The sequence below is a fragment of the Sceloporus undulatus genome, chromosome 4 (assembly GCF_019175285.1).
Source record: "Sceloporus undulatus isolate JIND9_A2432 ecotype Alabama chromosome 4, SceUnd_v1.1, whole genome shotgun sequence".
Classification (NCBI taxonomy): domain Eukaryota; kingdom Metazoa; phylum Chordata; class Lepidosauria; order Squamata; family Phrynosomatidae; genus Sceloporus; species Sceloporus undulatus.
The window spans coordinates 112,978,469-112,995,622 of record NC_056525.1 but is presented as its reverse complement, the minus strand read 5'-3'; the positions used below and the strand labels follow the sequence as shown (position 1 = coordinate 112,995,622).

The 17,154-nt window shown below is 39.5% G+C and overlaps 1 protein-coding gene across 1 annotated transcript in view; it reads left to right on the top strand.

Moving 5' to 3' along the window:
• Positions 1-469: 469 nt before the first annotated feature.
• Positions 470-17,154, top strand: part of CFH (complement factor H) — a 78,719-nt gene continuing 62,034 nt past the window's right edge. Inside the window, exon 1 of the mRNA XM_042463481.1 lies at positions 470-641. Within this exon, the coding sequence (XP_042319415.1) occupies positions 575-641 (67 nt within the window). The 5' untranslated portion in view covers positions 470-574. The remainder of the gene's footprint in view (positions 642-17,154) is intronic.

Below are 17,154 nucleotides of genomic sequence, written 5' to 3'. Positions count from 1 at the left end.
AGAACATCCAGGCATTCTCCTATCTCTTAAGAGGTACTCAATATTATTTGTGAAAAACAAAGGATTAGAAAATTTGTGGTTACCTTGATGTGTGGCTAAAATTCAGTGGAAGTGGAACACTAGAGTTGTCAGTGCCAGCTGTAACTCTATCCTTTGCTTTGTTAACAACGGAGCATGAAACCACAGATGCTTGCCAAAGAAAAACTGGATTCCTTTAGCCAGTTTCTATTTAATACTGGTATACCAAAAGCAACATGTTGGGGTTTGCTTCACTCAGTGAGATTATTCATTGATGTCCAGTGCCAGAGCCTGAAAGTAAACAGGAAGGTCAGAGCCAGTGTAGAAATCGGGAAAGTCCTTTTTAACATCGTTTGCATATTTCACTGAAAAAAGAAAAGGTTGTCTGTTTGTGTGTTGCAATAGGATTAAAAGAGGAGTGGCTGTTGAAGAAAAAGGCTTAAGCAAGGTCATTCATTGCAACATTCAGAAAAGGCAGGGTGCACTTTGAAAAGGCAGAGGGAGAACTGGGAGGAAACTATTGGGAAGAAGCAAGGGCCCTTGTAGAGGCTCAGGGATGAGATACACTTTGCAGGGCTCCACTGCCCTGCTTCTTCTGTGTGTGCTTTGCACTGCACAGAAAGGTAAGTAGTCTTTAAATTTTAAATCATTTATATGTCATAATACAGGTCAGTGTTGAAACAATATACAGTTATGGCTGATTGGCTCCACTAAAGTTCCAAGGCTAAGCACCCCTAATTCAAAGGGAGTGCTACCCAATAAGGATTTTACTATGCTTTCACTTTTCTGTAGTAATTGAATTTTGAGGAGAATAAGCCATCAACACTTTCTACTTGTTACACTCTCAAATTATCCTATCATTTCTTCTGTCTTTTTTCTCTTATCTGTCCAAAATGCACTGCAGATGAAAAAATGAAATCCCTTTCAGAATTCCATTGTATAATTCAATCTGCTATAATTTTAGTTGTGTTTGGGGATGAACTTGGGTAATATAACTGTAAACTCCTTCCCGTGCCCAAAATAAGTCTCATGGAGTTCTCATGGAGTTCATAGATATTATTCTTCTGCATGCATTTGTATCCTTGCCATTGTTCTGCTAGCAAAGGGCAGATTTGTAAAAACACAGTAATTTGCAGATGAATATTTGGATCATTTTAATGTATCATTTTGTGTGCCTGATGACACTTAGGCAGCAGTACTAAACAAAGTGAACTGAGAGTAGGCCTTGGCTGAATCTGTACTGCAGAAATAGTGCAATTTGATACTGCTTTAAGTGCCATGGCTCAATGCTATGGAATTATATGATTTGCAGTTTTGTGAGATATTTAGTCTTCCCTGCCAGGGAGCTCTGGTGCCACAACAAACTACAGATCTCAGCATTCCATAGGTTAGATTCATGGCAAAGTGATGTCAAGTTGCAATATTTCTGCAGCAAATTATAGCAGGTTTAAATTCTGTGTGGATGTACAAAGGATAGCATTATGAATATATAAATTTTGATAGACTATGTAGAAAGAGGTTCTATATAATTATATTATATGCACATAGGCATACACAAACACACACACAGTTCTACATGATTCATGTTCTCAATGGGAGGATATTACAGCCATTCACTAAGAATGCTGATAATTTATTGTTCTACACAACAATTACCTTGTCTGCAGTTCAAAGAACTAAACATGGCTGAGATAGTGACACCTTTAATTTCTGATAGTTCAGTGTACACAAACTTTGTTTCATGCAGAAAATTATTCAAAATATTGTGTATAAAATTACCTTCAAGCTATGTGTATAAGGCGTATATAAGCCATAAATGAATTTCATGTTTAGACTTTCCCATGTGAAAGAAAACAACCAGGTCATGTAAGCCTTGCATAAGTAAACAATTAAACAGACATTTTGAACCTTCTAGAAACCACCTGAAAGCTTTTTCCAAAATGCAACGAGGATGATTTTGTCTTTCACCATTCTCCACTTTTCTTATGATTTATATTTTGAGAGCCAAACCTATATATCTGTGTAGGTAGGTTTAAAACAAAACATGGTAGAAGTAGGTGAGGTGAGCTTATCTCCTTAACCCTTTCCTCTATGTTTTGCTGTTCACTGATGCTCAGTAAGGGATTGTGGAGGCAGCTGCTATTCACATTGTCTGCTGTAGGCCGTAGAATCCCACTCTTTTTCAACCCAAATGTTATTGCATTGTTTACTGTAGAAAGTTCTGTAACTTGATACTGAGAATCAATATTTCTCCAGCCGTTCTTCACTCTCCTCCCAATACTAAAGTGCTTAAAAACATCTAGCTCGGTAGAGGATAAGAATAAAAAAGTGAGGCTGGGGGAGTTCAAAATAGACTTTGTAAAAAGGAGTTTCTTTGTTCGTTGTAGTATGCCTGTGATCCTTTTTCCCACAGTGGGGAGAAAACTGCCACAACTATTAATCCTCAAATGCAAAGAAGAGATAGTTGAAGATATAAATCCCCAATGTGGACACACACACTCCAACCATTTTATGTAGAAATACTTATTTAAGTCATACTGCTCAGTGGTATCAGTGATCTATTAACAGATCTTAAACTGGGTATTTTGAAAACAAGAGGGTCCTCTCTGGTTGCAGATAACATGGGATTGTCCCTCTTTTCAATTGGAAAGGCCAGTGAGGTATATCCCACCTTATCTCATGTCTTTGAAATGAGATAACACGGGAATTTCCCTAGCATCCTTTCACATTTGAAAGATACAGGGTGAATATGCCAAGATCATAGTTTTTTTCTGTGCAATACTGGAGCAACATCTTTCTTCTTCATCATGCAGAATAAAACACCAGCCATTTGCACACAAAGAAGGAAATTACTTACTTTTTCTGTGCCTATATCACAGTGTCTGCCTGCTGCATGGAAGGGAAGGAAGCTCTTTCTCTGAGAGCCTGGATGCCCAGAAAGATTGGATGCCCAGATTTGCTCTCTCATGCCCTCCAACTGTCCCAATTTGGTAGCTGATTAGATAGATATAGGATTATCCAGTAACTGTTTTTCTTCTTTTTCTTCTGTAGCTGTGCTTATAGACATAGGCATAATTTTATGGGATGCAGACACAGTGGCTTAGTGGTTAAGTTGCCGACTCTGATGACCACAAGGTCAGCAGATTGGCAGTTTGAACCCCAAGTGCCACATGATGAAGTGAGCTCCTGTCATTAGTCCCAGCTTCTGCCAATCTAGCAGTTTGAAAGCATGTTAAATGCAAGTAGATAACTAGGTACCACTTTGGTGGGAAAGTAACAGTGTTTCATATGCCTCGTAGTTTAGTCCAAACGACCACAGAGTTGTCTTTGACAACACTGGATCTGTCAGCCTAGTAACAGAGATGAACCCTGCCCCCTGCAGTCAGACACAATAGACAATCAAAGGGGAGACTTTACCATTTATAATTTTATGAAAAACAAAGTAAATCTAAATGTTTGCTCTTCCCCCTTTGTGGGGCGAGTGCAGTGCTGCTGCTGGCATCCACCTCTTCTTCATTGCTGTCATGGCTCTCTGAGGAGGAAGCCAAGGCAGTGGAAGAGGAGGAAGGACAAGCAAACTCCTCTTGGCTTTGCCTCCTTCTGGCTTTGCCTTTGCCCTGTTCCCTCCTTATGTGGAAGCCCAGGCCTTCTAGCTTTGCCTCCATGCAACTTCCTCATGAGGAGGGAACTTCATGATGGCAAAGGAGGAGCAAGCTCCCTCCCCTCCCTCACTTGTCTGGCTGCCCCTCCCTTGTAGTTCTGGCCAGCTCAGTGAGTGATTGGGGAAGCGCCATGCACTGGGTAACACCAACCCCAGGGATGCCACTGAACCTTCTATTAAAGTATCAACAAGTATGTGTTCAGGAAAGGACATATGGATTGACTATGGCATTATTTTGCAGCCTACTTTAGTGGCATTGTGGAGGGGCATTGCCAGCTGGTATAAACCCTGACTGAGTAAAACTGCCTCCCTGATATGGGAGACTCAGAGGTGCTTCACCTGAATATGGCTTCCACTCCTAGCATCCAGATGACAAGGGTTGTTGTTGCTGATATGTAAAAAGAGTAAAGGAAACCCTAACAACAATATCATACCAGATCCAGCCACTGAAGTGAAACCTAACACTGAACTCAACTTTATTTGTTTCCCTAAGAATATAACTTGAAGAATTAAAAACTTACTGTATAATGGAGACACTTTGGCCTTGTTCCCACTTACAGAGAATTCGGTGCCTGATCCAAATTGATAAATTGGCACAAAAAATAGTTCCTGGTTCCCACTATATTTATGCCGATTCTACCAATTCGGATCTGGCATCTTGGCCTCTCCTAGCCCCGACTGTCCCTGGCCCAGCCTCCTTACCATCTTCTTCTGCCCTCCTTCCGCCTCTAGCCGGCTTCCCCAGCTTCCCTGTGGCCTCCTTCTGTTCCCCTCAGCCAGAATTTGAAGTTAGAAGATGGTGTTTTTTTTCTTTATTTATTTTATAAAAAATAAATAAATTTGGACATGTAATAGGCATTAAAATGCTGTGCGTTCAGATATTTAAAACCCTACTAAGACAATTTGATTAAAACTGAATACTACAGTACTTAAACAGTTAACTAGTGGAAGTGTGGGAATTTATTATTTACCTTAATGCTTATCATCAGTGAAAAAGACGTTATCCCCAGGTGGCTGAAGAAGCTAATGTAGAAGATTTGTTTCCTGTTTGAAGTGTATGGACTATAGCTAGCCTGACAAGAGGTGAATGAAACAGAGCTCTCTAGTGGTGAAATGGATTATTTACATTGAGAAAGAATTTATTTTTTATTATTATTTTTCTCTAGTTTTTGACAGCTGTCAAAATGGCTTCAAGAGTTAGATTTAAGATACGGGGACAAGATAGATGCAAGGATTAAGAAGGACATCTGTTGATCAAGCTAATAAAATGACAGATGATCTTTAAAGAAATACGAAAGATGACAGATGAAATGACTCAAATGGAATCTCATTTAAGATATAAACCTGGCCCCTCCTTGTCCAGTGACAATGGATACAGTGCGCCCGTGTCATAGGCGGGCGTGCTATACGTGGCTTTGAGCTTACTTGCAAAGCTGTAAAGAGCCGCATGGAAGCACGCAGGGCACAAGTCTCATTCAAATGAATGGGGCGCATGTGCATGGTGCACACGCACCGCCAATGCACAAGCCCCATTCACTTGAATGGGGCTTGAGCATACGTGCAATTTGGCTTACGGCGGGGGGAGGGGGCCCAGAATGGATCCCCCACATAAGCTAAGGGCGCACTGTACTTTTTAATTTGTGCAACCTGAAGATGTGGACAGGATTCTTGGAGAGACGACAGCCACTGTATGTGTGCTAGACCCTTGCCCTTCCTGGCTTATTTTAAAAAAGCTAAAGGGGGACCAGCTGAGTAGTACAGGGAGTGGTTAATGACCACATAACACCAATTTTAAAAGACCTCCATTGGCTCCCAATTTGCATCTGGGCACAATACAAGGTGTTTGTTATCACCTTTAAAGCCCTACATGGCTTGGTCCCAAGTTACTTGCGGGAACGTATCTCCCTATACAATCCACACTGCACTCTTAGAACAATGGGGAAGAATCTGCTGTAATTAACAACAACCAAATTTGTTTCAACTTCCCAAAGAGCCTTTACTATAGCTGCTCCAAGAATGTGGAACAGTCTCTGGGAAGAGATCCATCTTACTACCTCCCTGGAAACTTTCAGGAGGGCGGTTAAGACGGAGCTCTTCCGGTGAGCATATCCCCCTGACTTCATGTAAGACGTAGATCCACCTCCTTGAATAGGATGAGAACATCCTTGCTCCACTGTTGCTTTGTGTTACCCCGTTTTTAATTGTCAATTTTCAAATATTTTATTGAATTGTTGTGCTTCATTTTGTATTGTATTTTATACCAGTTTGTGATCCTGCCTCGATCCATCTTGGAGAGGCGGGAAAATATAAATAATAATAATATTTAATAATAAATAATAAAATATTATTATTATTAAAACAAGGCAGGATTCCAGTTTGCCTGAAGGAGGCTGGTATAAAGCTATTACTAGAAAAGCCATTCTTGGACCTCACCATTCTGAATAATTATTGATCAGTCTCTGACATTCCATTTTTAGGCATGATTCTGGAGTGTATGGTGCCCTCTCCACTCTGGGGGTTTCTGGATGAAAAACATTATCTAGATCCATTTCAATCTGGTTTAGGCCTGGTTATGGGATGGAGATGCTCTGGTCACCTATGCCAGATGAGTGAATGCAGGGACGTAGCCAGGGGGGGGATCTTGGGGTCCAGACCCCCCCCCCCCCCCTAGAAAAAAAAAAGGGGTGTGGGGCTGCGCCCCCCCCCCCCAGCCCCCCTACAATGATGGGACAAGATGCCGGCCCCCCCCCCCCCTTCCTAAAATCCTAGATACATCCCTGGTGAGTGTGTCCCTGTTGGTTCTGCTGGATCTCTTGGAGATTTTCGGTATCATTCTGAGTTGCCTTGCTGGAATGGGAGTTGTGGACATTGTTTTACAGTTTCTTCCTGCAGTGGTGAACCTAGAAGGTGGTGTTGGGGGACTCCTTTTCAACCACTTGGCCATTGGACTGTGGTCCCTCAGGTTTGGTTCTTCTCTCTCCTCCCCCATGCTTTTTATCATACATATGAAAATGTACTATACATTACAAAAATGAGAACTGAACAGTTCTCAAAATTCACATCCTCTGGAATGGATTGGGAATGGAAGGGAAGGGAACGGAATGGAATGGGGACTTCTGTGTGCAATAAAATGCGTCCCCCACTCGTTCCCCACCCATCCCAGCTTCCTTCCATTCGCCTTCCATTCCAAGGATGTGTGTGATAAACTTATTTATCCAGACAAGATGGAGGTGCTCCTTGTGAGTCAAAAGGCAGATTAGTGATTCAGCTTGTGCTGGATGCAGTTACTCTCCCCTTGAAGACACAGGTTTGCAGACTGGTTATGCTCCTACATTCAGCATTGATCCTCGAAGTTCAGGTGTCTAGGAATGTATTTGCAAAGTTAAAGCTTGTGTGCCAGCTATGCTCATTCCTTAAAAAGTCAGATCTGGCATCTTAAAAACAACAACAACAACACTTTTTTGACTTAAAAGCCCAAATGTTATGAGAACTCACTACAAACTGATAGAAGTTCAAATAAGGTGAAAGGTAACCAGGAAAAACTCCCAAAATGTTAATTTATCATTTAATGGACAATTTGGAGCTTCAGGATGGATGGAGGTTTAAATATAAAAAGGCAAAGGAGTATACCCTTTTCCTTAGAAAGACACAAACCCTTCTCTAGAATGGATATAGTTTTCCTGATCTCCAAGGCATTGTGTGACAGAATTAGGTATATGGACGTTTTACTAAAACTTTTCTCAGATCACAATAATGTCTCTTTAACCTTAAATATATATAATGGATAAAAGATGGAATGAAACATTAATTCAAGATTTAAAAAAAAGGTAAGAATGGAATGTGATAATTGATTTTATGAGAAAATACTGGGGGACAACAGTCATTTTAGGATTTGAAGAATAGTAGATCAGACTAGCAGGAAAAAGTGTATTATATATTCTTATTTAGAGGAAGATTGAAAATTTAATAATTGCTAAGTTGGAAGTCACATGTTTAGGCTGTAGTGTATCCTTATTCGTTATTGTTATTGCCACTGTCATTTTTGTAATGTATAGTAAGTTTTTCTCTTTATATGCTGTTTTATACTGCGAAATGTTGTGTTTTGATAGAAATGTATTTCAAGAAACATTATTATGGGGCAGGAGTGAGAAACTGACAATATTATAAAGATATGTAATTTTGTATATTCTTTAATGAGCCCTTTTCAAAGTCTCTCTGTGAACCCAAACACATGGGCAGGATACCATGGGCCAACCCTGTGGTATCCTTCCCACAGTTCTTACCCATTTTGACAGCCTGGCTGGCACAGCAATGTGCAGGTGTTTACACATTCCTACCACTGTGGAGCTGCTGCTACCACACTCCCTTTATCTGCTGCCACCACCACATCACAGGCTGTGACTGGGGCCTTAAGAAGGAACATGGCAGAGGCAGCAGGTAAGATGGTGCACACTCATGTGGTCTGTTGACTGTCACAGCAGAGTTACCTGGTAATTCCATCACAAACAGTTCATCTTTTTAGACAGTGCTAAGGGCCTTTTGTGTCTGGATCAGGCTGAAAATGCTGGATAGGCATTCAGTGTGTTTGCATGGAGCTATTGACCTACATTGTCCTTACCGGATGACACAAGGCCAAGAGGAACACAGAGCTTTTGGCCCATGCATACAGCTCCATGTCATAATGAATTTTGTATCAACTTGAGATATACACTTTTAAAAAAAACCTTAATAGTAACCAGTTTAACAGGCACAAAATATTTATCAACTGCCTTAGCTACTACTCTATATCAATGCATTATTACTAATATCTAATGCTAGATTTACCAGTTCTGTGAAGTGAGCAGATAAAAATGTTTCCAAATGAATGTATATTATGTTCAGGAAATAAAACTAGTGGCACTGTTAAGTAAAATGATATTTAATACATTTAAAGCAATTACACTTGTCTGAAATCCTATAAATCTCTACTCAGTTCAGTGAGGTTTACTCCCAGACAAAGTCATACAAAAGTCTCAGACTTTCAGTGGAAAAAAGAAAGGAAGACTATTTTTCAACCTCTGTTAATAACAGCCATGTTTTGCTTTCATGTTTCATCTTGGTTTTGGAGCAGAGGAAACAAGAAAGGTGGACATGGCAAGGGATGCAAGATAGATGGGACAAACAAATATAGAAAACAGACAATTGCTCTGAATTTATATTCATATACTAAAACTGATTATGGTCAAAAGCAGCTTGACTTATATTTTTGCTATTTGTGACACAAGCAAACTTGAACGGACAAAGCCATTAGCTTTGCTTTCTCCCACAATCAAATTTTACAAAATTTTGACACATCCTGATTTTTTTAAAAAAAAAATCCAAAAAACTGAATTCTTTCCCATCCCTAATTTAAACTTTTCAGTGCTTCTTAAGGAGCAAGGTACTCTGCTAAATTCTTAGCAGGGACATGGTGCATGTTATGGTTACTACGGGGATATTATTATTATTATTATTAACCTTTATTTATGAAGCGCTGTAAATTTACACAGCGCTGTACATGCAATCTTTTTAGTTAGACGGTTCCCTGCCCTCAGGCTTACAATCTAAAAAGACATGACACAGAAGGAGAAGGGAGTGGTGGAGGGAAAGGGTAAGAGGTCCAGCAGTTCCTCTCAACCTCCGAGGTCTGGACCAAGGCAGATGGACTGGAGGGAGGGCAAGGCTTCATAATGGATGGTTAATCATTATCCAGAGAAAATACATAATCACAAGTAGGATAATACATATACAGTACATAGGAATACAGGAAATGGATCGATAAACAGCCAACAACAGAACATCAGATAGTAAGCGACAATTATGCGATGCCTGGGAAAGCTTCTCTGAATAGAATGGTTTTCAGCACCGTTTTGAAGCTGGTTAAAGAAGTGATGGCTCTTGCTTGTGGAGGAAGAAGGTGCCAGGAGTGAGGGGCAGCAAGTGAAAAGGGGCGAATCCGGGATGGGGCAGAGGAAATCATTAAAAATGATCTGTTTTGGCAAGCAGTTCCCAACTGGGCCTTAACATTTGAAAGAATATACATCTACAACACTCCTTGTTCACCTTATATTGTTAGCTTCATATAAATAAAATAAGTATGGATGTCATGTGCTAAATATGTCAGACCTTATGGGCCAAATGGAGATGCATTATGACCCAGTGACAGCATCCCCATGGCAACTATAATATGTGAATAGGTTTGAATACTGCTACGTTCGTGCACATTGTTCTGAAACACCAGACAACCAGATATTTGGGTCACTAGATTTTACCTAAAAGGAAGAGAAGTCAGACAACTGACAACATGAACTGAAAGAAACAGATACATAAAGGGGTTTTCTAAGGCCAGATGGCATAGCTCCACCACTGATATGTGAAAATGACAGCCCTTCCTGAAGAGCTCATCTGTGAAAAGATTCTATATACTTACCAATGTGCCTCGATAATATATGTCTTTGATGGGTGGGGAAAACTGATTTAGCTAGGGGCCCCTTTCACACTGTGCAATCATAGAACTATGATTCCACTGTGTTATGGCTGCATCCTATTAAATTCTGGGGTACGTAGTTTGGTGAGGTACTCCAGCTCTTTGACCGAGGGCCTGAGCAGAAAGTGAGAAAAAAGCAGCTCATCCTGGGTTATCTGAAAGCAACTCCCAAGGTGATGCAAACACCTATGCGCTGTCCTCACTGGATGGGGTCAAGGCATGCTGCACGGTTATTTTTTGTCACCTCCTCACCATGCATGCACACCATTGTATGAACACACCGCCTGTGACTTCTAATTACCAACCTCTTTCCACCCAGATGCCATTCCATTGGGAGCCTGTATGATCAGCCACACAATTGCACGTGTGCCCTGTACATTGCATTGTTGCATCATTATGCCAAATGACACATTGGCAAAGCACTCTCATGGAGCCCCCCCCCATACATGCCACCTTCACTCCCTTCACCCATGCCCCCTGTTGGATTGTCAGGTTTGTGTATGTTGTAATTACGTCTATTACATTTTGGTGACCTGCCCTTTTTGATGTACTTTTGAATTTTTGCTTTTGCTGCATACCTGCACTCACACCATGCTTGTTTATATGCATATGCAATGATGCACATTTTCTGCATTAAATCCAAGTATCTAAGGCCTGTTACAGACGGGCTCTTCTGGCGCCCCCGTCACATGCTAGGGGTTGGCCGAGGACCTAGCGTCCACACCGGCCTCACCCCTAGCACGTGATGAGAGCGTAAAGATGGCAGCGCCCTATACACACGAGCGCCGCCATCTTTACGTGCTGGATGCTTAGCATCCACACGTCGCTCACCGGATGTGATGCCGCGAGTGCACGAGTAGCGTCTCGCGGCGTCTCATCCAGGGCGGGAGAAGAAGCGCCATTTCAGCGCTTCTTCTTTGCTGCGTCCAGGAACTGCGCGGTTTGAATGCTGCGGTTCCCGGACGCAGCAACCAGCAGTGGCGCGAGACTGCCCCTTCTGGGCAGTCTGTAACGCGCCTTTGCTTCTTTTTGCTCTGGTTTTTAGCTCTGGAGTGTAGCTTCATATCGATTCCCTCCCAGCTTCATGTCAAATAAACAGCTTGCTATCAAGTTGGTTCGAAGCTGCTTTATTTTCCCAGTGTGGACAACCCTTGAGAGTTCTAAATGCCCTACCCTAAACTTCAGATTCCAGGATTTTCTGGAGACATACAGCACATCTTTCTATTTATGACAGGTGGAGAATCTATCCCAATATCTACCAAGCCCCATTGCTCTGCCAGCCAATTACAAGTCCACCATAAAGTAGTACTGCTTAGCCTACAGTTTACCAGCTTGTCAGTGAGAAAATTATGGGAGACATTGTCAAAAATTAAAGTGGAATATAATACTATAGTTGTGTGTTGTGAAAGAGTCCTAGGTCTCCTCTTGCATGGAAGGTTTACGGATGGACATTTATATGTCATAATATGCAGATAGTTGGAATAGGGCATAGATACTGTACATGTAAGGGAATAGATGTAATCCAGGAAACCTTATAATCTGCCTCACATAATTTATTGTGTGCATCATATGTTCCTCCCTTCTAGAGTATGCATTTAAATGTAAATCTTGTTCATAACCATGGACTACAAAACTTAATTTCAAGATTAATATTGGGTAAGAACATTAGGTGGCCTTATTTTTCAGGGAGATATATTATCTTCTTCACCTAATATGCAAGTCAAGCTTTTAATATTATTCCTTCAAGTGTAATATAACAAATCATAGCATACAGTTTATTTTTTATTGCTCATCAGACACTTTTGAAAATGGCAATGGTGGGAGAAGGAATAAGCATTTGTGAGAAGATTAGGATTTTTCATCAGTATTGTTGTTCAAGAGTCCTATGTGATTATAGTAATCTTGTGTAATATGAATGTTTATCATTTTAACATGCCTTCTAGTTCCAGAGAACTGATGCTGATAGCTTTTCTGAAAATAAAAATCATTTTCTTCTTCCAAATCTAAGATGTTCAAAAATGTTCCCATTCCATACATTCAGAGGCAAGCATACATTTACAATAACATTTTATGCAATGGACATTGTGTTCACAATATTACATAGGCCAAATCCATCTTTATGGACATTCAGTGGAACTTGTTAGAACAGATTTATTGCAATTTAGAAACAGAAAGACAAATCATTAAAGAAAAATCCAAATTACAAATTAGTGATTATATCAGTTCTTTTTCTTGAATCAAAGGCCTTTTCTGAATCCAAAAATAATAAAGCTGATGTTTTTTTCCTGGATTTTATCACAAAATTCAATTATATTTGGTATCCAGATTCAGAAGTGATATAAGTCTAAAATTTTACGGTAACGTCAATGTTGTTTTCTTTTGGTATTAATGTAATATTTGCATTTTCCCATGATTCTGGTGGGCCTTCCTTCAGAATTTCCTTAAATGTTAGATAAAATGGGTTTATTAGTTCATCTTCTAGTAATTTATAATAGCCAGAGGAGAAACCATACAGCCCTGGTGACTTTCCACTTTTAATTTCTTTTATCGCTTCTACAATTTCCATTGTTGAAATTTCCTGATTATGGGTTTGTACATATAGGCCCGAAGGGGCAGCATGGAGCCCCTTCTTCAATCAGAACGGGCCATGGCAACCTGATGCTGTGGCCCCAATCTGGCCATTCCAGGGTGCTAAAAGAAGCCGCAAAAAGCAGTTCATTTTTGAGCCCTTGAAAGAGCACCATTGCTGTGTTGCTGCAGCTTGGTGGTACTCCTTCAGCTCTGTGTTGTATGGAAGCAGGACCAGAGGAGTGCTATTATGCCATGTACCATATGGAGTGGTGCATGGCATCATGGCACTCTGGGGAGTGGAGTCGAGCATACGTGCTATGGACACGACACCCTGACTCTGCCCCCAGGCCAGCCTTTCGGGACAGTTTGTACAGGGCCAAAGAATTGTTTTCTGATCTTTCAATTTAAATTGTAAATCTTGTTCTTGTTCTAATGTTTTCTGATCATTTTTTTTCTTTTATTATTTATTTTAAAAGTGAGCTGAAATATCTCTCAAAGACTTTCTATATTCTTCTCTGGTCCTGTACTATTTTCTTCCCCTCTTTAATGTCTAAGATTGTCTTTTTTTTCTCCTTGTTTCCTTCATCTATGACTTAGAAGTGTCCCAGTATTATTTTTAGACTCAAAATGTCTTTGTTTCATGTACGTCAGTTTCCTTTCTGTTTCTTCCATTTTTCCAATGATAACTGCTACTGGAGCATTTTATTTCTTTATTTGAATTTTGGTTCATTGATTTATTTTGAAGTTCTTGTTCTCTAATTTTTATTTTATCTGTTATTTCTATGATTTCTTGATTTTTTCTTCTTCCATTCTACATTGTTTTTAATAAAGACCCCCCATTACCACCTTGCTTACGTCCCAAACTACTTTAATCTTGGTTTCTAACTTTTTTTGGCTTAATTTGGGGGTCCCTTTATCTCTCAACAGATATACATTCAATCTCCATGAATATTCATTTTTTACCTTCTTTCAGCTCTATTGTAATTGGATTATGATAGATTTTTTTTAAAATGTCCATATTTCTAATTTCTTTGAAAAGGTATCAAGAACATATCAATTCTCGAATAAGATTTGTAATATTCAGAAAAATAAATATTTTGAGTTTCCATTTCTTTGTCCCCATACGTCTATCAGTGACAAGGTTTCTATCATATTAAAGAATGATTGTGGTAGTTTTCCTTGATTATCCTTTATTTTATTTGCTGTTGACTTCCTAATCATCAGAAGGTTCCTCACCTTGTTTCAGCCTCCCATCATTATATATTGTTTGTAATCTAGATCTGTCAAGGTTTTTGTTAACTTTTTGTAGAATTTTGCTTTACTGTTTAAAGGACCAGGGTAAATTTTTATTCTTAGCAATTATGGAATTAATAAGGAATATTTTATAAATCTCAGCATCTAGATATCTGTGGATAATGCCATCAGATCTGCTAGGGTCTGGATTATTATGTGTCCAGGAAAGCAGCCAACAGCTGGTAAAGAGTCTAAATGAATACAAAAAGACTCCACACAGAATTTGTGAAGCAAGATAAGTCTTGAAAGGCAGACTTACAGACAAAGGCAGACAAGGTCAGGAATCAGTCCAAGTATAAGCCAAAGGATCACGCTAAGAGTGAAATCAGACAATCCAGGTCAAGTGTTCCAGAAGAGTAGCATAGTCAGGTCAGTCCATAGTCCAAAGAGTCAAGCTGAGAAATCAGTACCAAGTCAGGAAACAAGTTTTTTCCCCCAGAGAACTCAGAGAACGTCTGACAAAAGCTCTGACATCCTTTCCAGGCTTTTATCTTCAGCCCTTATTAGTGCAGGTATTTTTTTTTTTATGAGCTGGCATTTTTCATAAAGCCTCTTGGTGCACTGGAGGCACACCCATTCTGATCTTCTATGGCTGAAGATAGGTATGTGATCCTCCTCCATCTCCACATTACTGGCTTTTGGTTATCTTCTAAAGCCACAGTCTCTGTTGGAGCTCTCAAGGCAGAGCTAGGACCAGGCTCAGGTTCAGGTTCAAGCTGAGGCTCCAGCATAGCCTCAGAGGCCTCCTCTGAATCCTCAGCCAGGTTGGGCCTGACACTATGTCATAAAGATCTTCATTGTAATTCCCTTTTAGGCCTCTTACTTTCAGACATTTTCTTGTCTTAGTTATCTTGTCAAATTCATATCTCTTTCTTGACTTTGTGCAGCTGATATTTCTTTAGTTGTTTTCTCTAAGGTCATAGCTTGAAAACTTGTCTTTTATTTCCTTCACATCTTCTATAACAGACACAATCATTTATTTAAATTCATCTATCTCTCTTTTGAAATATTGTCTTATTTCCAGTCTTGATTCTCTCAGTTCTTATCATATTTCAGATTCTATTCTTTGGATTGCAACTAATATTTTTGAATCTGATGGTTTAGTACTTGACTCCATAGATGGTCTTTGAGCGGATGTTTGGGCTTGTGGCTTAATTTGTATTTGGGTTGTTTCCATGTAGTCATTGCCATTCTGCCTATCCTTTGAGTAACTTATAGTTTAGAACACAAATTAATTTCTTGGTACTTATTGACAACTCCCCCCTTCTCCTTTGTATTTTCTCTTATGTCTAATCTGTATCAAATTGTACTTTAATGATTTAAATTATTCACAGATAGGCACCCACTTCTTGTAACCATTTCTGGATAAGCAACTCATAAATATAATAAATGAATCTTGATCTATTCATAAATCAGCAACAACTTACAGATACCTCAGTTTTTTAACACCACCTTTATAAATTTCTTCCAAACTTTCCAGCTCCACTCTACCCTCTTTACTGTCTTCTGTTTTCTATTTTCTTCTATCTCCTTCTTTCTTTTCAATAGTTTTCACAATAAATCTTGTGTTTTGTCTTTTATTTACACAGTCCCAGAGTACAATAAAGTCAGTTTCAAATTATTTTAGGACTACAAAATTAACTTGTCAGTCTCACAAGCATCACAAGTTCCTCTCTTACTCATGTTTCATGAAGCATGGAAAAAGAAAAGAAAAAGAAAAAATTTAGTACAGTCAGAGGTGTTCATCTTGTAGTCCCAATTTATAATTCAAAATTCACATTGTTCAAACTGTGATTGTTCAAATCACACAAACTGTAATCCAAGTTGTAATCAAATTTAATCTGGTTGTATTCCAATTTGTAATACAAATTGATCAAAATGTGCTTCAGATTTACAAACCAAATAATTCACAGTCTACACAGTCGGCCACAGTTCAGATGAAATGTAATCCAAATTATAATCCAAGTTATAATTCGTTTTATAATATAGGTCTACTGTTCTCCAGTCTTTAATTTTGTTGTCCTTCCCTGCTTTTTAAATGGTGTTCAGAGGCTTATAACTGAAGACATCTTCTTTCTGCACATTATTACATGCTATTCTAGCTACTCCCCTTTTGGCTGATAAAAGTATAGTGACAGTTCTTACATGTATTTTCAAAATTAAATGCCATCTTGTGGCATGTAACTCCTTGCAGAACATCAGTGGTTTGCCCCTCTCAACCCTAGGAACTGTTCTACAGGACTGAAGATGTTGGTTTAATCCTGGAAGATGGTTCTGAAGAGAAATCTGAAAGAGTTTTAAGGTAGTAGAAAAATAACCACCTAGAGACAATTGAGGGGAGAGAGCACCAAGCCACCTTTTTCACTGTTCTTTCATAACACTCAGACTCTTCTCTCTGTGCCACCTGTTTTACTGTTCTTAGTGGTAGAGTCTGCCCTGACTACAGTTACACCCCATTGTTGTGAAGGGGAATTGTGAATTGGCCTAGTTTTGAACTGTAGAGGAAGGGGAGAAATTCCCTGGCCTCAAAGTAGTGTGTGGTCGGACTTCAAGAACACCAGACTCCATACTTCTTGAAAGAATGACTCAGACACATATGTAATACTTGAGGTTTGTCTCCCTTTTTAAATTGTACAAAATACAGTCAGTCCTCCCCATAGGTGAGCTTTCCTTCTGCAGCTTTGAGCATACGCGGAAGGCAAACCCCGGCATAAATAATGGGGTGCATATTTACACGCCACACCTTTTCCAAGTATGGCCTAGCTGGATGTTTCCAAGAATTCTAAGACAATTACCTTTCTTTATTTCTTATCTCAAATAACTGGTTACATACTATTGATCAGCATTTAACTATCATAGCTAATAGGTGCGGATAGAACTGTTCTCCGTAAATTCATTTCACCCTCCTTTAAAATAAAATGAACTAAGGAATTGTCATTGCCTCATCATGTGTGTTGTTTTGGCAGAAGTTTCAGGACAAGACTGTTGGTATTATTTCAGTGTATGTCTTGCACCAAAGAATTAGCAATTTCTCTCTCAGAACTGTTATTCTGTATTGACCATTTCACCTGAATGCAGCAGAGGGAGAACTGTGTGACCAAATGGT